We start from the raw sequence: 26,081 nt of genomic DNA, 5'->3' as shown, positions 1-26,081 counted from the left end.
ATAGGAACAAAATCATTTGCAGGGGAGCAAATGTCATGACATACTCATTTGCATCAGATGTTAGGATGTAGACAGGTAAACATGGCACATATGCATTTGGCATAACTGCAACTTGCTGCAGACTGGACTGGGAAAATATAAAGGCTGTGGAGCACTTGGGAATAAAACCTGTGGAACTCAATAGCTCTTACTTCAGACATGGTTAAAACTGAACCACCTATAAAATGAGAATCCAGTCTAACAAGTAAGCTATACATATTTCTTACTTATCCAGGAGTGCAGATGACTAGAAAAGAGGAACTATTAAAAGGGATGATGATGATGATATCTGTTTAAACTTGTCCAGTTCTAGCAATTGTATAGACAAAAGATGATTTCATCTATTAGGATTGTTACTATATTGGAACTAGTAATTTTTAATTTGTTCATAAGTAATCCAGAGTTTGAATTAATTAATGAGTTGACCAACTCTGAAGATGATATTCAGTGATAACAAATTTAAAGTATCACAAAGTGACATATGTACGACAGGAAACTTCAAATATATTGATATGGGATCTGGACTAGTTATAATTAATCAGAAAGGGGTCTTAGTAGAAAATCAGAAGAAATCTCGTTGCACCTTTTCTGACTAGCAAATTTTATTAAAAGGCATAAAGTAAAGGCTATGTTTTTTTTGTTTATTTTTTGATGTGATGTCACTAACATGGCTATCCTCCTAAACTGCGCAACCACATTAAGAATATTGCTTATAATTCAAAAATGATATTGTAAAATTGGGAAACCCAGAGAAAAAAAAGGATTAAGAGAAAGCATTTTAAAATATTTATTTAAAATACGAGCAGGTAGAACATGGTAAGGATATATAAACCTATGTATGATATAGTACCGATAAAAGAACATCTTTCTTCATAGAAAGTATATTTAGCATTTGTAATTTGTTATTTTATTATATGGAAGAATTTTAAAAGGTGATGACATTAATTCAAGGACTATAGAATTATTAATTATAATGATGACATATTACTTCCAGTAAAGGAGGCAATAGGTTTCTAATACCATTTGCTGGAGTTAATAAGTGTAGCTTAACGTCTTCCTTGTGGGCCTTCCATTGGCTACCGTGAGAAATGTGGGAACCATAGAATCATAGGGCTAGAAGGGACTTTGGAGTTCTCATACATCTCAAACAAATGGTTGTCCAATTTTTTCTTGAAAACTTCCAGCGATGTGAAAACACACAACTACAGGAGACAAGCTGTTCCACTGCTTAATAGTTCTCACTGTCAGTCAGTACCTATCTAGATTCCATTTATTTTTATTAAGATATCTACAACCTGTCAATGAATATTATAAATGCACTTTAAATCTCTCTCTCTCTCTCTCTCTCTCCCTCTCTCTCTCTCCCTCTCTCTCTCTCTCTCTCTATCTATCTATGGATATAGATATAGATATAGACAGATAGTCCTCAACTTACAACAGTTCATTTAGTAACCCTTCAAAGTTACAATATTGCTGAAAAAAGTGAGTTATGATTCTTTTCCACACTTATGACTGTTTAGCACCCCCAAGTTCACGTGATTTGCATTCGGACGCTTAACAATTGACTCACATTTATGTGAGTGTCCTGGAGTCATGTGATTGCCTTATGTGACCTTCTGAGAAGCAAGGTCAATGGGGAAATGAGATTCAGTTAACAACCATATTACTAATTTAACAACTTCAGTGATTCACTTAACAAATGCAGCAAGAAAAGTCACTTAACAAATTTCTCACTTAACAACATAAATTTTGGGCTCAATTATAGTTGTAAGCTGAGGACTACATACACACACTCATGCATGTATGTACTGCATGTATATCACTGAAAGTCCAGTTTCCCACTTAAACATAAATCCAGTATTGACTCTAGCATAGCCTTTTGGGAAACAGCTTTACATAACAAGGACATGATACCCAGAAGGCTTCTCCTCTCATGTTCCTATATCATTGCAGTTTTCAGTCACAGAACACAAGTTTTGGAATAGAAATGTGTTTCCAACCAGATACTTTAACTCCAGTTTGTAATTGGTGTTCATGTCATAATCTGGCTGTTCTAGTATGAACTACTCAGGCCAGATTATAATTCTTGGCAGGCCAACCAAAACTGCTATAAGTGATCTCAGCTACTGAAACTGTAATGATAGTCAAGCTTTGCATTTGTTTTTTCAGTGAAACTCCAATCCATTCAAGTCAAAATATTTAGTACCATCACGGATCTGGGATACCACATTAATTAAATATCTTCTAGATGGGTTACAGATCCAATTGGTAAGCCGTGGTCCAATCTAGTATATTGTATTGCTACTGAACACAATTCAAACTGCACTGAAGATGTCCCCCCAAACAGAGATGAAATGTTTGCAACCTAATTACCAAGCCGGGGATCAAACCAACAGTCCAGCTGACAGTCACAGACATGCGCTCTCTCTCTCTCTCTCTCCCTCTCTCTCTCTCTCTCTCTCTCTCTCTCTCTCTCTCTCTCTCTCTCTCTCTCTCTCTCTCTCTCTCACACACACACACACACACACCTATATGTCTCAGTCATCTAGGTCATGGTTGTCCAAAAGGCACTTTCGCAAACGGCAACTGAATTTTCTTTGTTTTTCCTTGAAGACATTTCACTTCTCATCCAAGAAGCTTCTTCCGTTCTGACTGGTGGAAAATGGAAGGGTTTATTTTCCTTGCAGTCATCTGGTCATTAGCACTCTTTCTGACAGTCATTGGGACTACTTGAAGTTTTATTGGTGTCCTCAGGATCACCTGAATAGTGCAAATAGTTGTGGAATCTTGGAACTGCTGAAAGGACTGTGTTGTAACCAGGAGATAAGTGGTGTCCAGTTGCCTTTTGAAAAAGCACCTTTGGGACATATATGCCTATAGCTTATGTATCTATGTTTAAACAGTGCTTGCAGTGTATATTTGTACAGTGGCAAGGAATTGTGAAAAACAGTGGCTCTGTCAGAGAAAATACAGTACTAATGAATATCTTGCTTCTTTCTTCCCCCAGCTTACAAGCCTTGAGAAAGGAAAAATCCCGAGATGCTGCTCGTTCTCGAAGAGGAAAAGAAAATTTTGAATTCTATGAGTTGGCCAAATTGTTGCCACTCCCTGCTGCCATTACTAGCCAGCTTGACAAGGCATCTATCATCCGATTAACAATTAGCTATTTGAAGATGAGGGACTTTGCTAATCAAGGGGATCCTCCATGGAACCTGCGTATGGAAGGACCACCACCCAACACATCAGTGAAAGGTATGGGATTTGCGTAGTGATGAAACATGGAATGTAGCAGCCAAACTGATCTCTGAATTGAAATGTTTACCATCCTTTCTTTTTTCCCTGCATATCAAATCCTTTAAAGGGATACAAATATGGAAATCTGAGGTCTGCATGAGAAAGACACCATGTGAAGGTGAAATAAACTCTTATTCTATTTATATTTTATTTTAATATGGACAACTAAGCACAGCTAATGTGCTGGGAAAATGAGATGAGTTATGCATATTTACATAATTTAGGTCTTAAGTCTAATTTTAAAACTGCTGAAACTGACAAATGCTAGTCCTGGTCTGATACAATATTATGCAGTACATGATTATTCAGAAGTAAGTCCCATTGAGTTCAGTGGGATTTACTCTGAGATAAATTTGTAAAATGGGTTGGATCGTTAGTGTCTTTAAAACTTTAAATATTTAAGTATGCTTAATTCTGTGTTGAATTATAGCTGTGAAATGAATTGTTTTGCATGATTATGAGAAAGTTAAGCCTTAATACATTTTAAAAGCTTTGTTTTACATATGTGTACATAAAATAGCCCTGTGTGTTTTTTCCCCTGTTTATTAAGTAGGTAGTACTTTTTTAAGTGAAAGAAATGTAACCTTTTTGGTTATAAGAGTAGTAACTTGGTGATATATTTTTGTCTAGAGAATTACTTATTTTTCTGCCTGGTTATTGTTTTATTGTGTAATGAATTAAAATTTCTTTAAAGTGTAAGGCATTAATTTGAATATAAAGGGCTAACTGTATATAGCTTTATCATGATGCTCACATTGAGTTACAAGAAGCCAAACATTCAAGCTGTGGTATTGAACCATTACTTCTATGTCATTGTGTTTTACACTTTTTAATGAAATGTTATATGTATTACAACTGCTTAACTGTATATAAAAAAGTTCACGTTAACCAAAATAGGAATAAATATTTATTAAATAAGTTAAAAATTTCTTTCCTAGATTCAAAAGATATTTATAAACTTTTCAGATTGTTACTTGAATAGAATAGTTACAAGGCAATTTTTACCTGATTGTCTTCTTAGACAAAAAAAGGTTTTTGCTTGGCTCTCTCCACCTGCATTCTGTTATCAAACTCTGCCGAGTTTTGTAAAATGTGATTTAAATGGATATTGGGAAAATTTGGGAAATGTTTCTTACCTTGCTCTTTGAATCATGCTGAGTTGATATTAAAATGGGTGAGCTCACCTTTAAAACTCCATTTCTAAATATAGTCAAAATTATTTAGTATTTTTTAAATTTTATTTTAATGATCAGGTTGTTAGGGAGGTGTCTCCTAGAATTATAATCATTTTTGAAGAATAATTTTGACCATGAAATTATAAGTTGTGTGTCATAATCAACTGTATATACAGTGGTGGGATTCAAATATGTGAACAACCAGTTCTGTGTGTGGATGCCACTTCCGAAAGTCCATTCTGGGCCTGGGCAACAAAAAATTAGCTACCAGTTCTGCTGAAGTGGTGCGAACTGGCTGAATCCCACCACTGTGTATATACATGTACTGTATATACTTAATGGTGATTATATAGATTAACATTTGAAAGCTGACTTCAGCATAATGTTAGTTCTCCCCATAAGGGAAGTTTTAACTATATAAGATGAATTCCTCAGGATCATTGCTTTCCCTGTTTTGTATACAGTGGAAAATTGCAAGGAAGGAATCCACCATTTGTTTTTCTTTTCAATTAACTAGTACAGTGATGGCGAACCTTTTAGAGACCGAGTGCCCAAACTGCAACCCAAAACCCACTTATGCATCATCGGGTGCCGGGTGGGTGTGGCCCATTGGGAGGGTGTGGCCCATTGGGTGAGCATGGCTGCAGCAGTCTGGGTGGGACTAAAAAGTTCAATCAATCAATTCCAACTTTGCAAGATCTTTTTTTCCCCCGCGAGAAATTGAAATTGACTGATTGATTGAACCTTTTTTTTTTGCACACGGGGATAGAGGCCTAAAGCGAAAAGATTTTATAAAACCCAGCTGAAGGCCTAGAACTGGGGCAATGGCGTGATGCCCACAGAGAGGGCTCTGAGTGCCACCTCTGGCACCAGTGCCATAGGTTCGCCACCACTGAACTACCGTATATGCCGGCGTATTAGACGACCCGGCGTATAAGACGACCCCCGACTTTATCGTTGAGTCGCCTTCCTAGAACGTCGTCTTATACGCCGGAAACTACCAGTATTTCCGGCGTATAAGATGACTCAGTGTAAAAGACGACCTCCGTCTTTGGCGCCGAGTTTAGCGCTTCCGGAAGTCGTCTTATATGCCGGCATATACGGTAGTATATCATTAAGCTTGAATTAAGCCTTCTGATAAGTCTAAATTGTGATTTATCTGAAGAAACAAGTATAATGTATCAGCTTGTTTGGAAAACAGAACAAAAAAGGTACATTTTTCTTTATCTCCACGTATCTCTGTGTGTTTGTGGTATGTGAGTGTGTGTGTATGTGCACTTGTATTTGCTTGTGCAAATGTAATAAAGCAGAGTCCTTGAAAAATATAATGTTAAATTTTAAGTGCAGCCACAATATTCTAATAAGAAGGAATACTTTAATTTTATATAAAGAGAAAACATTTTATTGGTAATTTAGGAAACATAAAATTTAGGTATGGCTGCATATCCACTGATGCCATGTTCAATGTATTGGTGTGAGCATGGAAAGAATCCAATAAAATTTGAGAACACGCTCTTTCATTTGAAAACCTGGTGCTAAAAATAAATAATGAAATAATAACATGAGTTATTCAACAAAAATATTTATTGGGGATTTTGTGCTCCAATAGCTATATTACCTGTTTATTTCAATTTTACGTTTAGGCAAAAGCTAGAATTATTCCCACTGAAGTGTAGGGTAAAATAAGATTATAGGTTTTTTAAAAAAGAAGATAGCTACAGGAGATATAATAGAAACCTGATAAAGAGAAGCAGCCAATATTGTTAGCACTTGATATAAAATGTGTAGGAGACATAACAAGCTATAAATCTAAAAAGAGTGCAATTTGTCTTGTGATTCAGTGAGAAGGAAGTTCTCTGATTCTGGAAATGAGAATGATATCTTTCCAAAATTCTACAGAAAAAGAACAAATTGAGATTTTTGTTGCATTAAATAAACAACTACCATTCCTTCCCATGGACACAGAACTCAAAATCGATTTCAAAAATTCTTTACTCCCTTTACAATGGAGGCTACTAGTTTCATGCTCTTTACCTAGGCCAGGGGTAGGCAACCTTGACTTTTTTATGACTCGTGGACTTCAACTCCCAGAATTCCTGAGCCAGCAGGAAGTCCACGAGTCATAAAAGAGCCAAGGTTGCCTACCCCTGACCTAGGGCATGACAACTGACATAATGTGACTGCAGCTGAACAGGTTGCCATTGCCTTATTTCAGCCTAGCAACAGTTGGATGTCCAGGTCAGCAGCTTGAATAGTGTCATTATTCAGATAATTTTGCAAATATGCCATGTGCCGCAACCAACTGGAGCCACTAAGGCTGTACAGATAGTCCTCAGCTTGGGACTTAGGACACTCATACATAAGTTGAAAAAAAAGATATACAGGTAGACCACAATAGAGCCCAAAATTTCTGTTGCTAAGTAAGACATTCATTAAGTTGGTTTTGCCCCATTTTATGACCTTTCTTGCCAGAGTTATTAAGTCAATCAATGCAGATGTTAAGTTAGTAATATGATTGTTAAGTGAATTTGGCTTCCCCATTGATTTTGCTTGACAGAAGGTCGCAAAAAGGGATCACATGAGCCTGAGACATTGCAACTGTCATAAATATCAGTTGCCAGGCACTCTAATTTTGATCACATGACCCCGGGACACCGGAACCATCATAAATGTGAGTCAGTTGCCAAGCATCTGAAATTTGATCACGTGATCATGGCAACAGTCATAAGTGTGAAAAATGATCACAAGTTCCTTTTTTCAGTGCCGTTGTAACTTCGAATGATCACTAAATGAACAGTTGTAAGTCAAGGAATATCTGCATCTCCAGTGTCTCCAGACATCTGCCCATATTGTCAACAAAATATAAAGGACCACTACTGTAAGAGTGGTCCATGGTTTCTTACTTCTGAACTCTGTTGGGATTATTATCCAATTATCTTTATGTCTGATATTTTGGAAGTCTCCAAAAGACAAGTACTTTAACTAAACTGTACTTACAAAAACCTTATAATCAAATATAAAGGAGAATCAGGAATATTTGACACTGGTTCTAGGAAATTTGAGTACATAGTGATGCTATCCAGCTTTTAACTTGTTCTTTGTATTTAAGAGATTCATGACCAAGATATTTTATGACATCCTGCATTCTTGTGCACTATTTAAATGATAATTTGATTTTTTCCCCTTAAAAATCCAGCAGCCCATACTAAAGATGCCAGAAATGTTCTGGGTTGCATGTTAGCATGGAAAACAATATGCTAGTGATGGCGAACCTTTTAGAGACCGAGTGCCCAAACTGCAACCCAAAACCCACTTATGCATCGTTGAGTGCCGGGTGGGTGTGGCCCATTGGCTGGGTGTGGCCAATTGGGTGGGCATGGCCAATTGGGTGGGTGTGGCTGCAATGGTAATGGCAGACTGGGTGGGACTAAAAAGTTCAATCAATCAATTCCAACTTTGCAAGATCTTTTTTTTCCCGCAAGAAGATGAAATTGACTGATTGACTCTTTTTTTTTTTTTTTTTTTGCACATGGTGGTGGAGGCCTGAAGCGAAAAGATTTTATAAAACCCAGCTGAAGGCCTAGGACTGGGGTGATGATGCGCGTGCCCACAGAGAAGGCTCTGCGTGCCATCTCTGGCACCCGTGCCATAGGTTCGCCACCACTGCAATATGCTTTTAATCTCCCTGCTTTGGACTTACAGATTTTTTTCCAATGGCATTCAATTGGATCCCATTGAAGTGGACTCTGCTCTAGATTGACAATAGGTGAAGGGGGGGAGAGGTTAAAATGTCTGTATTAGTTTTATAGCCCAATTTAATGAACATCAGGCTTTTGATTTACCTTAAATATTCCAGTATTTAAAACACATTTGCTATCTTGCCAAGCCTGCTTTGGCTAAGCCAATTAGGAAGTTATATTTTTCCCCCTACCTGAAGAGCCACTTATAATTTTATTACTGACTTCTTAAGTGTTAAATATTTGATCTGTGTCTTGGTTGCTGTGAAACTTTTTATTAAGATGCCAGACTATTTATTGAGCAGAACTTCCAATACAAAAGTATGGGTAGATTTATTGTTTGATATTCCAATGTTAAATTTTACATCATGTTTCTGGAAAGCTTTGTACCAATTACTTGAGTTGAGGGATTGATAGTATGGGGGGGTTATTGTTTATTTATTATATTGTGTTTTAATTGTATTTGTAAGTTGCCAAGAGTTAAACAGTTTGAGACAAGATAGAAATCAAGCTAATTAATTAAATCCCATCATTCTTTAATTTTAGAAGATATTAGAATATTGATAAGTTACCCCATATACTTAATTTTAACTTTTAAAAAGGGTTTTTTTTTTCTGAAGTAGTCCAAATAACTTTATCACTCATTAATGTGAGGGGGAAGAGAAGGATGTTTTTAACCACCTACTTGCATATCAAAGGCACTGAACTGAAACCTATTGACTAGTATGGTTGCTGCCAGACCAAAACTGTCCTTCCTTGTCCTTCTCAAAGTCTGCTAAAGTGGTTTTCATCACCCCCAGAGACCTGAATAGCACGACCAACTTAGGCCTGTGAGGAAATGCCATGAAAGACAGCCCAATGCTCCCAGCCTAACTGACCAACTGAGACCCACCTTACCTTATGTCAGTGTGGGGACCGAAAATAAAATAAAATTGCCAGTATGTAATATCTTTATATATTTTTGTGGTACACCCATAGATGGAAGATTCTGCAGAGTTATGCTCCATATATTTCAAGAATGGAATGGAAGTGTTGAAAAAGGGGAAAGAAAATGCAAACAAAGCAACTTGGGAACTTTGAAGGAATCCCAAAAGAAGAGATACTGTTTTGTAAATATTTACTGTAAAACAAAAGTTCAGTTATATGTAATTAAGCATGGTGTGGAGACAGGTGAAGGAGATTGTATCTCTCCTGGATAAAACTTAATTATGAGAAATTCTGGATACAAAAAAGAAACCACATACCACATATAATTGAATTGCAAAACTTGATACCTCAGGATGTCATGTTTGCCAGCAGGGGTATTAACAAAATCATGCAGGATAGTGGTTATCTCGAATAGTTATTTTAGTTGTACAGATAGACCTAGAGAGAGCAAAAGCATACACAATAGACAGTGGAGGCAGAAGTAAGATAGAAGTGTATCTACTCAGGAAGGACTCAAAAAATTTATCAAAAGATCACTAAAACATGGTGGAAATGCTGAATAGCATTTTAGTTGTGAGAATGTGAGAGATTGATCTGTTTTCTAGCATATGTTCTAATTTCTTCAGGACATGTTTTGTTCTGGCAGTTATAGCAGGTAAATACTATTGCACTTTGCTCATGATCAACTATGTCAGCTATTGTAGCTTTTGTTGATCTAAAGCAGTGAGGTTGGCTACATTATTGAATGTGACAGCCTTTCAGTCCATTTTGGCTCTGAGATGTTACAGTACAGGTTCTCTACATTTTATGTTGCTGCTTGTTTTATAAAAACTTAAGTGTGGGATTTTGAATTCAAATGATATGGTCAAATCAGAATTAAAGAGACATTTTAATACATTATAGTAATAAATTGTATTTTATTTATGTTACATATAACATCTGGGATCAACTCATCAAGTGTATATTTACCATTGCTGACATTCTCTCTCTCTGTCTCTCTGTCTCTTTCTCTGTCTCCCCTCCCCCGTGGGCGCACGCGCGCACACACACACACACACACACACACACGAAATACTGTGATAAATTATAATCAAAATGGGATGGCCTTCTGATATTAATAATTCAATGTCAACATATATAGCTATACACAATTTAATAATTTTAATTTGGAATTTCAGAACAGCCCTTTGCTATTTTATGTCTATAATATTTGAATAATTTATTTTCTTATAAATGTATTGTTTGGATTATTCCAAATTATGCTTGCAGAAAGAACATTTAGATAATGCAGTGTAATATTTCCCAGCTCAATTACATCCTGAAAATGAAATGTTAGGCAACTTTAAACCAACCAATAGTTTTTACAGTATTTTTGAAATATCTGTTTTATCACAAATGAAATTATTCAAAAAATAACCATTTCTGGCCAGCAGTGGTTACTTTAAGTAACAGATTATTGTAACCATTCAAAAAATCTAATTGCAATTAATGTTGGTTTAAACTTTTCTTTATCTATAATAATCTTTGTTTGGTGGATATTTAAAAATCATATTTGTATTAATCTAAAGAATAGGCACTATCATTTAATTTATTTAGTATAACTTAGTGTAGCAAACAAGGTTTTTTTCCCTTGTACATTTGATACCTGAATGTAGTAATATGCAAACAGTTGATTTCAATATTATTTCTTTTTAATACTATTTTCAGTATTGGGATGGAATTATCCCATAAGAAATTTCATTCCAAATATCCAAAGAAATGCGCGCGCGCACACACACATACACACACACACACACTCATATGTAAGTTTAAAGGATACTTTGCATTTTTCAGTTTTTATAAATAAGCTGTTTTACCACTAATATAATTTTATATCAGTCTGATATTTTAAATTAATAAGGGAATATATGTTTGCATGTTTGTATATTAACATGATTTTTCCAATTCTGCTGTGGATCTGGGATTGCAAGCGTCCTGTTACCTAGATAAGATTTGGCAGTGGTTTTTGAAGAGTGACCCAATACCATGATATTCAGGAATTCAGATTTACTCTGTTTTTTTTCTAGATCTGTTAGGGCCACAAATGTTCCCCAAGTCACAATTCACTTCCCAGAGACCTCTGTGTCGTGGCACACAACAATCTGTATATTCCAGATTTTAAAAACCACCATTTGTGCCATAGCTTGTATTTAAAAGAAACCTTCCCCTGTTGAACCAGCAATGGTATTAGTCAAATGGGCCTCAGCAGCAATGGACATCTGATTAGCTTTCAGATATTTCCGGAAGCTGCTAAACATTCCCCAGCTACCATCTCAATTTTATGGGTCATGACAGAGAGCAGGACAGGAATAATACCTGACCTGCTTACGTTTAAAGAGATCGTTGTCCTGGCATGAGTTGTTGCAGGAAATTAGCTTGGTGAAACATTGCCGTCCCTAGACTAGGTTGTCACAGTGTATTGTGGATTTTGATTGATAGAAAATACTGTCACTTTAGCAAATAACCATTCCGTTGAAGGTCTACTTGCCTGAGCAGTATAATATACAAATAATTCATTCAGAATCATATAGTTTGTGAGTGTTCAGGTAATATGAATTGATTCCTTACACATGCAATTCTGGGTTAGAGAGATATTTGTGCAGGTGGAACTAGCTCTGTGTTCCATGGTCTACAGAAGAGAGAGGGAGGAAGGGAGAGAGAGAGAGAGGGAGGGAGGGAGGGAGAGAGGGAGGGGGAGAGAGGGAGGGAGAAAGAGAAGGAGAGGGAGGGAGGGAGAGAGAGCGCTATGGCATACTTCTCTGCATCTGTAGCTAGAAAAACAAAAGTTGTTGTGCTTGCTACATTAAACCTCAGTGCCTGCCCATATAGTCATCTACAGACAAATTTAACTTGTCTTGTATAGCCGGGAAATGGCTAATTAGAAGCCTGAATATTCCCATCTGAAAACTATTAATTGCCTATTTCACACTGTACAAGTTAGATATTTATTTTGCCAGAGATTTATTCTTACAGAGCATATTCCCTACCTCAGTTTACACTGATTAGTTTAAATACTGTAAGTAATCAGAACAAAAAGTAAAGTAATAGTATTTCAGTTTGTTGTAATACACTTAATTTTAGTTCTTCCAGCATCATTATGGTACATTAAAAAAAGTCCATTAAGTAAATAGAAAAGTAAATTTTAAGTATTGTACTCATTTGTGTAAAGCACAGTGGTTTCCATATTAGAAGGAATCTTGTAAACACATAATAACAGCTGTGAAACTTGTTATCAGTCAAGAGGAAATGAATAATTAATTTCTATTCAAAGGGAGAAGTGATTCCAATTCATTTTCAAATATACAATAAGTATTACAATCAGTATATAAGTTTACATTAACCACACCTTCTTTTACAATTATACAGTGTGAAATAGGCATTTAATAGTTTTCTGTAGTTTTAAGTTGAAATATTTGAAATAGTTGAAATATAGTTCAAATCACTAATTAGTTACTGAGCTAGGTGTTGCATGCCAGAGAAGTATCAAAGGTAAATCTCCCTACATATATCAAACTATTATTTTAAAAAAGGCTTTCAATCTAGCTTTCTCCTTCATTCATATACTTTGGTAAACCGAAATCTCTCATATATGTCTACTTAAAAGTAAATCATGTTGAATATAATAATATTTATTTTTAGATGACTTGCTAGTGTAGTGTAGGCCTTAAAACGGGCATTCTGCATTTAGAAAACAGGCAAAAAGGTAAATCTTAAAACTAGGTAAAAGGTAAATCTTAAAACAAGTATTAAGTGACCCTCCCCATTCTACATTCTTCATCTTCCCCCAAACATTAGAATAGAGTAGAGTAGAGTAGAATAGAGTAGAGTAGAATAGAATAGAATAGAATAGAATAGAATAGAATAGAATAGAATAGAATAGAATAGAATAACAGAGTTGGAAGGGACCTTGGAGATCTTTTAGTCAAACCTGCTGATCAGCCAGGAAACCCTATACCATCTCAGACAAATGGTTGTCTGTTATGTTTTACCTAAACCTGGTATATAGAGTTATATAGGATGATATAGGGATCAATATCACTCTACCTATGAATTCTCTGACACTGCACCCATAGACAAATAGTTATAGTGAATATTGAAAAAAATTAATTTCAAGAGTCCAGACACTGAAAGAACTCTTTAAAAAGAGAAGAGTCCTATCAATTCAAATAATAGATAGTAAAAAGAAGAAGATATGATATGTAGAGTCCTGCTCTCTGAGCTTGGATATTTTCTTGCAGTTGTTTGATTATTTGGTTATTTCTTTGCAGATGTTTCATTACCCAACTAGGTAACATCAACAGCACTGATGATGTTACCTAGTTTGGTAATGAAACATCTGCACGAAAATAATTAAATTCAGAGAACACTAAGGAGCCACAATAAAAATGAAGTCTGTGAAGATCACACACTGAGAAATCTATCAGGAGAGTAGATTTCCTTCAAAAATAGAAGACTGTCTCCAATTTACCATGGACGACCAAAGCTTATCAGGACTAGAGCTAATAGTTCTGGCATCAACCTAGAATCAGTGACTATAGTTTTAGTATAGCTTATATTTTGTTTATGGTTTGAAATCAGAGCTTTGTAAATTCATTCGTGTAGGTTCTTTCATCACATCCTTGCTTGTTATAATAGCTGACTGCAGACTAGACTTCAGAAAACAATTGTTCTTTTTTGGGGGGGGGAGCTTCCTTTCAACTTTATTTTACATCTCTGACCTTGCTATATAGAGTTAACCAGTGATGCTCACTTTAGAAAAGGAATTTAGTATTAATTATGTGTATTCCCTTGGATCAGGATACTGAAGGAAAGGGATTACTTTCTCCCTGTAAACCAGTGGCAGAGACAACTTCTCTAGATAGCTGGTAACAGTATAGTTATGAGCTGTGAACTTAATGAGCAGGGTTATGACAGATCTCTTGTGGAATCAGTAGATCCTGAGCCACCATATTCTCTTGTGTTTTTTTTTAAATTATCCCCTTTTGTTAGATTAAGAAAGAAGCAGTGGGACAATCCAAATTTTACCTATCATGCAGGTTGTACTGCAAGCCCTTAGAATCTCACGAGTTTTCAGACTGGATGTTACATTTGTAGCTGCTCCATTTAAAAGCTCAGTTGACTGCAAATCAGTGCTAAATTAATTCGGTATATGTGTGTGTATTCATATTTATTCTCCAGTGGGATCTCTATAGCAGCACAGCTGAGTTTTATTATTGTTGGAATTGCAGTAGGACAGGGATGTATTAAATCTCCCAATTGTGGTCATTATTGAAATTGCCTTTTTATGCATAAGGCTAAAGAGAGAAAAAATCTTTATTATTGTCACAAGTCAAATGACATATTTAATATATCATATAGTTAGTCTCTGGCCAGAATCACATGAGATTGTACTGTGGGTGTACTTTGCACAAAGTCTAGGAGGGAATCTAAACTTAATGAATGTTTTGAGACACTGCATTATGTTTTCACAGTTAAGGTACAAAGGGAGTAATATATCTAGCTATTCATGCTTTCTCTGACTGTTAATATAAGCATTAGAAATGAAAAGTTGAATTTTGTTTTTATTTTATTTTTATTTATTTATATCCCACCATTATTATTTTTAGAAATAACTCAAGGCAGAAAAGATACCCAACACACCTTCCTCCTCCTATTTTCCCCACAAAACAACCCTGTGAGGTGAGCTGGACTGAGAGTGAATGACTGGCCTAAGGTCACCCAGCTGGCTTTTATGCCTAAAATGGGAGTAAAACTCACAGTCTCCTGCTCTCTAACCTGGTGCCTTAATTACTTAATGTTTCAGCTAACATTCTGTTATTCTTTAATGTCATGGTGAATCACACACACACACACACACACACACACACACTAAATTTCCTGTTACTTTTTGAGTATTAATGAGGCATTTTGTGAACATGTTTGTTCCTTTTCTGAATTGGATCTGTCTTGTTTGGCTGTTCCTCTTTGTCGTAAAATCGGGCCCAACTTCACTTAACAACTGCAACAATGCACAATGGAAATTTCGATCCCAATTGTTGTAAGCTGAAGATTATATATATGTACAGTACTTAATTCTGTCACTGTAAAATCTTTGTAAGGTTTGTTTAAGTCTTAGTATTTTTCTCACAATCAAGAAACTGATAGAATGTTGTGATATTGTGATGCAATCTCAGTGGTTTTTGTAATGTGCATCATGATGCTGCACACATTTATGAAAGAGGTCTGTCTGATCAGTATATGTACAGTATGGTACAAAGAAGTGTGACAGTAAAGTATTGGAAGACAAAGAATATTTTAAAAATGCCTTACATTATTTTGTACTGTTGTTGCTCTAAACTTTCATCCATACCTTTTAATTCACCAATTATGAAGTTGGGCTGGGGCAAAATTAAAATGGGCAAAAGAATAATGAAAGGAAATGGATGCACAATGAAGAAGGACACAAAGTCATTTGGGAGTAAAGTTTGTTTATTATCTTGTATCATCCTTCCCACTTTCCTTTTAAAAGTTGCTATGTGTGGACATAGTGGAACTTTCCATATTCTTTTGCCCATTACTGAATCTGACCACGATAGAATAGCTATGTGATTAACTGATCAGTCTTTGAAAGACAATGCAAGAAAACAAAGCTCACTCTCCACCCCCCCACACACACACCCCACACCCCCCTCTGCACTCAGTTGCACTGATATATTTACAATCTCTGTTATGTTGACTTACGTAGATTTCCCAAATGATAAAGGATACTGAAAAATTGGGTGGCAGGTTTGACCCAGCTTTATCTGAAACAAGTGCCAGTGCTAGTCCCTGTTGAGTGGCTTGAAATGGTTCTGCTGTCAGGTATTCTTGGGAATGCACGAATGAAAATGTATTGCCTGAATCAGGCTTTTCAAAGCTATTTCCCTCACAACTTTGACAATTTTGCAATAATAGCTTATGGAAATTGTAGAGTAAAGACAAGCAATGACAATATCCTTATGAGAACCTGGTACAAATGAGATATTATTTGAACTGCAGTGTTCCTGGGATCATTTGCAGGATATTATTTAGTGTGCCATTAATTGTGCGAACTGGTTCTGAACTCTTTATTAAAATAAGTGGTCATCTTTTAATAGCATTTTTTTTGTTCTGAAAGTTCTTTGATGTCCTTAATAATAGCTATGACTGTCTCTATGTGCTTTCTAGTTTCCCTTTGCCCTTTTAAAGATAGGGAATGAACAGTGCACATTACTCAGCTTGCAGTTATTTCACTGAATTATATAATGACACACATTATTTTCTGTGTTATTTGTGGTGGTTATTCTACATTTGCTATTGAAGGTTGCCAATATAAAATGTTTGCATAACCTCAACTGAGAAGAGGAGATTTGGCACACATTATCAAAAAAATCTTATCATTTTGAAAAATATAAAGAATTCTCAGCTAATATAGGTTTATCAGAACAAGGAATGATTCTGACAAGTTTATTCCATTTCCCAATGAAGTTTGTCCTGTATTTCACACAGTATTGTGATATAGAATGGTACAGAATTTCATTAACATTGCTTACAATCAAAACATTTTGCACAGTCTTTATTGTGATATCCATGTTGTGCGTGCAAATTCATTGCCAAAGTCAGTGATGCTAGGAATGGTTAGTGGAACAAGAAGAAGGGGCAAACGAAGAACATGTTGGCTTGATAACATCAAAATTGATGCACAGATGAACATCCAACAACTGAAAGAAGCTGTGCTTGACAGGATAGCATGGAGAACACATGCTTATAAAGTCACTAAGAGTTAACATGACTGAGTGTTTAAAATGACAATATTTTTAGAAGTTACCTTTTCTAAAGTAAATGCACTTTCTTAAAATATATATTTTATGCATTCAGCTGTAAATAACATTGCAAATTTTTTTAAAAATCTCAATTCACTTTTACCTACCTTTTTCAGTTCAGTTCTTTTATTATACAATTACTGATTTGTATATATTGTAGATTAGGGCATGAAAGTTAACTAAGTTTATATCCAGATGTAAACCAAATATATATCTCTTTCAACTATAATCAGAATTACTGCACTGAGTCTGCACATTTATGTAAACTTTATTTACCAATATGAATTATAGAAGAGAATTCTGCAATGTAGTCTATCCCACTTTTGATATGAGATTGGTCACTTTTTCTGTTTCCTTCTACAGTAGAAACAAGCCTTGTTGAAAAAGCCTTTTCTCAACAGTTTTCAGCTGATAGTTAGCTAATTGTTCAGAAATACTTGGCTTGATTAAATGTCTGTGAAGATTCTCAGTCATCCAGGTCATAATTGTCTACAAGGGGCTTTTTCAAGAGGCAGCTGGTCTGTTTTTTCCTTGAGAAAGAAGAAGAAAATGTTTTGATTCTCATTCAAGAAGCTTTATTAGTTGTGAATGGTGAAACTTCTTGGATAAGAAGCAAAACTTTTTCTTCTTCTTCTAGGAAAAACTGTCTTTTCCTTGACTTTTCAAAAAACATCTTTGAGACAGTTGGCTTGGTTACTTTCACTAGATAAAACTTTTCAGTGATCTTTCTTTTCATCTCCTGTTCCATTACAGTAGATTCTTTTTGCCTTAACTTCTATATTGTTCTATTCTGTATCCTTTTTCTGTTCTTTCTCCAATTGCATTCTTTTTTTCTCTTTATTTCATTACATGATATGGCCATTTTAAAAAGTAGTATAATGTGGTAAAATGAGTTGATTGTCAATTATATCCTTTAATATTATTTAAGAATATATTTAAAAAAATAAGTTGAAAGCCTATAAACACAATTACACGGTGTTTAATTTCATTATAATTATTTTGAGTACTTTCATTTAAGCTAATACTGAACATTTATCCTGACAAAAAGGAAGAAAACAAGGAACCTGTCATCAGTCATTCATTTAATCAAGTAGCAAAAGTAGATAAATAAACATACTGAGTTAATTATTCTTCCAAATATAGTAATCCATGAAGTATTTTGTTTTTTAACCCTTTGACTCTCAATGAATTTTTATTATCAAATACATATTAAATTACAAAACTATATTACAGTAATGCTAATTATGCTTCCTTTAGCTTTGATGGTATTGGAAAACAATTTCCAATTCCTTCATTGCAGCTAAGAATATTATTTCCAAATTCAACTTGCTTACTGAATTGGTCAGACGACCCCTTGGAGCAACACCAGACTTTTACTAGAAGAATGGAGTATAGGAATGAGAACAAAGAACCAATACTCCTGTTCCAAATTTATGTACCATATGTCTGTGAAAATATTAATTGAAGTCAGCTTTTAAAAAGTGAGATGATAATGATTAAAACAAGTTCTCTGGGTGGTATTAGACCTTTGAAGCACATTATAGAATTAAGACAATAAAAATTAATACATAACATTATAAAAGTCTGTGAAGTGAAAAGTACAATAGACATTATAAACAATTAAGAGCAACAAAAGTGTAAATGGCAGCCAATAGATTCTAAAATTGCATGGAAGTAATAGTGTAACATGAGAGAGTCACCAATGAGTTGGGCAACATTAGAAATGTGAGTAAATAAATGTATAAACAGACTTCTAAAGTAACAAAATCATCCTTAGGAACCACAGTTAATGTATGCATCAGACAAGTTTTTCTGAGAAGGGCATTCCATAGATAGAGTGCTACTTAGAAAGAAAAAGTCTTTCCCACGTCTGAAATAAAACTTTGAGAATACTTTTTGTTCCACATTGTTTAGGGTTATTTGAATGAGTGTCAGTTCTGAATATCCCACAGAAATGAGAAAATGGCACAGATACATATGCCTGCATCTGCTAATTTCACTTTGCTATCTAATTGTCCTGCTGAGAACTAACCAGAGTTTTTGAATTATTTTCAAAGATAGCCTCATCTATTATCTACAACTGTATTTTGAGATAAATAGTGTAAATGGGGCAAAGCAATCTCTCTAGATAGGACTTTAAGTGGTATATCAGTCTAGAATCTAGAGTCTAGATTGTCTATGTTAGACTGAGTTGGTGCACAATTTGGGCTGCTTCTGGACTTGCAGCTCTTGCGATTTTACCCATGTTTGATTTGTGATCCAATTGCATCTTTGTTATGAGCAACAATTCAGAATCTGACCTTAAATCTGATGATGTTGCTCCACCGGTGCCTGTGTGCTTCAGGATTGTCAGCTTCAGGATTGTCAGCTTCAGAAATTCAATTGAAGTTGATCAGCTATAGGCATCTCCTGTTAGACAGATGATGAGGCATAATTCTCAAGCCCCAGAACTAGATGCCCACAGAGGTGAGACTCCTTGTTAGACAAAGGGCAAGGCATGAGTAATTGCAGTCAGCTCTCTGCAGATAGATTTAATCTGGTGCTTTGCTTTGGTTTTTTGGAAACAACTTTTTAGCTTTAAATTCTTGTTCCTTGTTCATGACCCTTTGTCTCTTGGTCCAGCATATTACCTGATTTGGCATTCTGTCACTCTTGGAACATATTTGGATTACATTATTGCTTCTTGGGCTGTAATTGGCACTTTTCAGGCAAGCACTCTGCTATTATGCATTTGAATTACAATTCTGTCTGCTGCTATCTGCCTAAACTGTAGTAAATACTCCAGCTTCTTAGTACTGTGTTTGCATGTGTGTGCTTGCAACCTTGAAAGAGAACTCTCATTCCTCAATTGGGTGGCCTTTCTTGCTTAAAGTCATGCTTTGGTCACCTCTTGGTTGTATTATTGCAGGGATTTTCAAACTTGGCCCTTTTATGACTTGTAGACTTCAACTCCCAGAATTCCTCAGCCAGTGTGCCTGGCTGAGGAATTCTGGTAGTTGAAGTCCACAAGTTATAAAAGGGCCAAGTTTGAAGGCCCCTGTATTTTTGCAATGGACTCTGTTGCAACTGGGCTGCTTTTCAAGATCTTCCGAAGTTAACAATTGGTCCAGTATGCAGCAGTGCAGACATTTGTGGTGCTTTACATTTTACCTATGTTCAATTCCTACTGTAGAATAGAATGGAATAGAATAGAATAGAATAGAATAGAATAGAATAGAATAGAATAGAATAGAATAGACCTTGGAGATCTTCTAGTCCAACTCCCTGTTCAGACAGGAAACCCTTTATTATTTCAGACAAATGGTTGTCCAATCTCTTCTTAAAAACTTCCAGTGTTGGAGCATTCACAACTTCTGGAGGCAAGTTGTTCCACTGATTAATTATTCTAACTGTCAGGAAATTTCTCCTTAATTCTATTTTAATTAGTTTCCAACTTCTTGTCCTGTCTTCAGGTGCTTTGGAGAATAGCTTGACTCCCTCTTCTTTGTGGCAATCCCTGAGATATTGGAACACTACTATCATGTCACCCCTAGTCCTTCTCTTCATTAAACTAGACATACCCAGTTCCAGCAACCATTCTTTATATGTTTTAGCCTCCAGTCCCCTCATCTCAACATCTTTTTTACACCGTGGTGACCAAAACTGGAGGCAGTATTCCAAGTGTGGCCTTACCAAGGCATCATAAAGTGGTATTAATACTTTACATGATCTTGATTCTATCCCTATATTAATACAGCCTAGAACTGTGTTGGCTTTTTTGGCAGCTGCAGCACACTGCTTGCTCATATTTAAGTGATTGTCCACTAGGACTCCAAGATCCCTCTCACAGTTACTACTATTGAGCCAGGTACCATCTGTATCATATCTGTGAATTTGGGTTTTCTTGCTTAAATGCTTCTTGATTTTCTCTGCCTAAACAAGCTACTTTAACTTCCAATTGCTTTCTGGATTCAATTCAAGATACTGATTATTATCTTTAAAGCTCTAAGTGGCATGGATTCAAGGTGTTTTGAAGGACCATATCTGCATTTTCACCAAGTCAGACAAGTCCTTTGCCTTAAATTTGCCACCTGGTGGGACCTCAGAAATATTCCTTTTCCTTGGCTGCCCTGAGTCTTCGGAGTAGCCTCTTCCTCTAAAGTTTGGAGACCCCACCCTATTAGACTTCTTAATGAAGGATGCTAAATTCTCAATTGGAGCAGACATTATTTGGTATCAAGAGGGAATCTTGGGAAAAAAATGAGCATGGGAAAATATAATGAAAGTAGTTCAGGAGCAGAATGTGCAAAATGCTAAATGAAAAACTATTGGAAAACAGATTAATCTGAGAACAGAATTAATAGAACGTAAAGATAAGGAAAATGGACACGCACAAGCTGCTTGAAACAGAACAAAAATAATTATGCTACAGAATGCTATAGAACTATATGGAATTCATTGAGTGCGAAAAAGAATTTAGCTAATTTTTTAGAAAGGAAAACTGGATGAGGAAAAAGAATGATTACTGCAAAAAAGATAAGAGAAAGATAATGTATAATATATAAGGAGAAAAAATGTTACTGCAAAGAATATAGTAAAAAGAACAAGACAAGATTAAGAAAAGTAGATGAAAGCAACTAAATGAACTTGAAAAAGTAATGGGGGTAGAATATTTTAGGGAAGTATATTGGTATTTCAATGAGAAGGACTGAATAAATACTATAAATGTACTTCCACTGAGGCAAGACAACGTCTGCGTTTTTCTTTACTCCACATAGATTGCAAGGGCTTTATGAGCAGAAAGGCAGCTGGATGTGAGAACCAGCCTGCCGAAATTCTCTTTGGAATAAAAAGAGATCTGGAGATTGCCCATATGTACTCCTCAACAACTGATTTTTGTGAATAGATAACTGAAGTTTTTGTAGTTGCCTACAATCAGCTTGGCATCATGGATGCCACCGTGCTCTAAGCCAGGAGTCCCCAACCCCTGATCTGCAGCAAGCAGGCCGCACAAACAAGCAAAGATCCATCCTCAGGATGCAGACAGTATTCAAAACCATTCCCCTCCCCTCTGGTCCACGGAAAAATCTTTCTCCATGGCACCGGTCCCTAGTGCCCAAAAGGTTTGGGGACCTCTGCTCTAAGCTGCAAATTCAGTCTTTCATGGGCTTAAGGGTTGACCAAGCCTCAACTTTTTAATTAATTTGGAGTTTAATTTTTGTATTGGCCTCTTTAAAATTGAAAAATCTTTGGAACTGCAAACCTTCAAGTCGCTGGGTGAAGCTTCCCTTCAATCCACTGAAAAAGAAAGAAAACTATATTTTCAGCTTTGTAAAATCATTTTTTTTATCTTTTTGCAATATACAGCAAAGGAGTGACTTTAGACTTGATTTAAAGAGTTTAAATGCTAAGGCTTTGTGAAAGTGATTTTAAAAAGTCTTTGAAACTAATTAGAAAGATCTTCTTCTGCAGGAAATTTTTTTTACTTACATTTAAGTGCAAAAGAATGAGGATTTAGACAAGTGAAAAGCGGAATTATATGTTTATGTTGTTAAGTATTGTTTGTTTATTTTTACTGGGGCTTTGTTGATTAATAAGGAGAATTTTAGATTTAGAGATGAATTTATAGAAAATGGGGTGAGGTATGGAATGAAGATGTATCTGGTAGTAATTTAAGAGATAGCAATAAATTGTTAATGTTGAATATGCTCGCTGGGGGATAAAAGGAAAAATTTCATATTTTGGGGGTATTTTTCATACTTTTCCCCACAGTTGTTAAAATATATATTTGAATTAAATTTCTTTTTTAGTTTTATATGCTTAATATAATTCATAATAAAATATTTAAAAATTATGAAAAATGAAGTCAACAGTTTTGTGAGAATATTTAAAAATTTAAAGCTGCAGGTGTAGATGGTATAGCTAATGAAAATATTACTGTTGTCAAAGACACAGTGATTAGATGGGCAAAAATTTTTGGATATAATATAGAATTGGAGAAATGGGACAAAATACGGGAAATAAACATAAAATTGACTATGTCAGCGGCATTCAAGGAAAACCAGTTGAAGATGTTTTATAGATGGCATCTTCCACCAGCAAAGCTTCACAAGATGTTCCAGAACAATTCGCCAACATGTTGGAAATATAAAAAAGTACATGAAACATATTATCATTTATGATGGACATGCCCAGTAGCGAAAAAAAACTGGACTATAATAAGAAGATGGATCGAAGAAATAATAGACCAACCCGTAGACTGGAAACCAGAGATCTTTTTGCTGGGTATTTTAAACAGAAAATATAGTAAAGAAATATGGTACTTAATTTTACATGTAACAACAGCAGCAAGAATAGCATATGCACAGTTCTGGAAAAATGAGAATATACCATCAGAGGAAGAAGTGATAAGAAAAATCCTGGACTGTGCTGAGATGGACAAATTAACAAAAGAGATAAAAGAAAAGGAAGACACAGAGTACTATCTAATATGGAACAAGTGGTATGACTGGTTGGAGACTAGAAATAATAGAGGAGAATAAATGTGGAAAGGTCAAAAGTGAAAATGTGTGTATAATAATGTATAATAATAATAATAATAATAATATGTATTATTCTTAGTATGAAGTATAGTATGAAGGAAGAAAAATGCAAATAAGACACAATGGGGCAACAAGGACAAATATTCTAAAGAAGAATAAGGGGGGGAATGTAAATAATAGAAGATTACTGTTACGAAATCACTGGTAAAAAAAAGTATTGAAAAAAAGAAAATATTACTGATTAATTATTTTTAGTGTGTGTATGTGTGTGTGTGTGTGTGTGTATATATATATATATATATGTTTTCTGAGGTTTTCGCGGGTATTTGTATGTAGGTCTTTGGTTGTTCGGGTTTTCTCCCACGTAAAATTGGAAGTGTCTTGGCGACGTTTCGACGAAGTCTCATTCGTCATGGTGCTTTCAGCTTCGTGAAGATGACGTCGCCAAGACACTTCCAATTTTACGTGGGAGAAAACCCGAACAACCAAAGACCTATATATATATAGCTAACAGAGTGGGAGAGAACCCGTGGCTTAGAGGTTATAACATCTGCCTAACATGCAGATAGCCCAGGTTCGAATCTCAGAAGAGTAAGTTTGGCTGATGAGAGTTAAAGGAACTCGAAATAGCTATACCATTCTCTCTTTATTCTTTGTTAGCAAAACCTAAAAATGTAAAATGATGTCGCAGTTAGTGACTGCTGCTTGTGGATGGCTCTAGATTGAGCTGATACAGGCAAAAGAAAAGAAAAGAAAAGAAAGAAGATTTCTTTCTCCCATATCTGGGCTGACAGGGTGTTCATTCAAGGTAAAAATCTCCTCCCCCTGTCTCTCTCCTGGTAGCTAACAAAGTGGGAGAGAACCCGTGGCTTAGAGGTTATAACATCTGCCTAACATGCAGATAGCCCAGGTTCGAATCTCAGAAGAGTAAGTTTGGCTGATGAGGGTTAAAGGAACCTCGAAATAGCTATACCATTCTCTCTTTATTCTTTGTTAGCAAAACCTAAAAATGTAAAATGATGTCGCAGTTAGTGACTGCTGCTTGTGGATGGCTCTAGATTGAGCTGATACAGGCAAAAGAAAAGAAAAGAAAGAAGATTTCTTTCTCCCATATTTGGGCTGACAGGGTGTTCATTCAAGGTAAAAATCTCCTCCCCCTGTCTCTCTCCTGATAGCTAACAGAGTGGGAGAGAACCCGTGGCTTAGAGGTTATAACATCTGCCTAACATGCAGATAGCCCAGGTTCGAATCTCAGAAGAGTAAGTTTGGCTGATGAGAGTTAAAGGAACTCGAAATAGCTATACCATTCTCTCTTTATTCTTTGTTAGCAAAACCTAAATATATATATATATATATATATAGTGGAAGGAACGATCCGGAAGAACCATAGAAGGAAGCGTAAGGGGAGTAATAAAGAAACATCTGGAACACTAATTAACCTGCCGGGACCGGTGACGCGGTCCATGAGCCGGCTGCAGATGCCGGCAAAACCCATTTAAGTCATCATTGTTTACTGGCTCCTTAGCCCTGATGATGTTTGGAGTTTCCAAACGAAAGCTTGGCAGCTTTTAGTAAAGTATATTTTTATATTTATACTCTCCTGGTGTTCGTATTTTATTTGTACCATAGACATGCCCAGGAGTCGTATTTTTATGCAAATTTTCCAGCATTATGACAGAGCAGCTTTGCTTTCTAGCCAGAAAATGGGAGAAATTGACATGCCGTATTTCAGCAAGCTATCGTAAAATAGCGTTCCTACACTCCTGCATCCGAGAAAACCTGACACTTAAATCATTGAGGAAGAAACCCATAATTAACTCCATCGAATGCCAACAAGCCATCCACCAATTTCAACGCAAGACTACGCGGGCCCTCATTAACGACCAACATAGGCGAGTCGGAACGTTGAAACAATGGGTCCAAGACTGCCAAAGGCAATGTGAGGCCATGTTATCGAGACATCACCTCCAAGAATTGATTCACCATATTGAGACGGTGGAGAAGACAACGAGACAAGAAACAGCAACATGTCTCAGTCACAAGATGAACGCATTACGTAAGTTAAAATATAGTAACAGCTCTATGGGTGGACTGGTCTGTAACCTCTCTTCTAAAATACTTACCCATTCACAACTCACCTTGCTGCAGCGTGATATAGGCCATAACCTGATGGACGCTAGTGCTTTAGATTTCATAGCGGCCCTAGAGCCAACTATGTACAACATAGGGGGGGATGAAGATACTAAGAGTTTGATAAGACAACAGGTCACTGGGCTGCTTACAAGCCATAGATACCATCACGTGCTATCTAGGGATGAAACCCAAGCCCTTCGGCAACTTAAAAGAGATGATAGCATTGTTATACTCCCAGCAGATAAAGGGAGGATGACCATTGTCATGCACAAGACGCTGTATACCACCAAGGCGCTCAAACTCCTCAATGATAGAACAGCCTATAGAATAGTTGAGAAGGATCCCTCAGTTACCCTTAGGAATAAAATCAACAAACTGCTTAATAATCTTAAATGC

General features: G+C 35.9%; 1 protein-coding gene across 17 annotated transcripts in view; it reads left to right on the top strand.

Moving 5' to 3' along the window:
* NPAS3 (neuronal PAS domain protein 3) overlaps positions 1-26,081 on the top strand; it is a 765,248-nt gene that overhangs the window by 275,016 nt on the left and 464,151 nt on the right. For 14 of the 17 annotated variants that reach the window (XM_039351863.1, XM_039351858.1, XM_039351856.1 and 11 more), the window contains 2 exons: positions 3,047-3,291; positions 3,401-3,451. In XM_039351863.1, coding sequence (XP_039207797.1) covers positions 3,047-3,291; positions 3,401-3,451 — 296 coding nt within the window. The remainder of the gene's footprint in view (positions 1-3,046; positions 3,292-3,400; positions 3,452-26,081) is intronic. The other 3 variants (XM_039351867.1, XM_039351861.1, XM_039351855.1) reach the window with 1 other exon arrangement.

This window comes from Crotalus tigris, unplaced genomic scaffold (genome assembly GCF_016545835.1).
Source record: "Crotalus tigris isolate CLP2741 ecotype Arizona unplaced genomic scaffold, ASM1654583v1 scf7180000018371.15429387391:27106975, whole genome shotgun sequence".
Lineage (NCBI taxonomy): Eukaryota > Metazoa > Chordata > Lepidosauria > Squamata > Viperidae > Crotalus > Crotalus tigris.
This window is presented reverse-complemented; position numbering and strand designations above follow the sequence as displayed.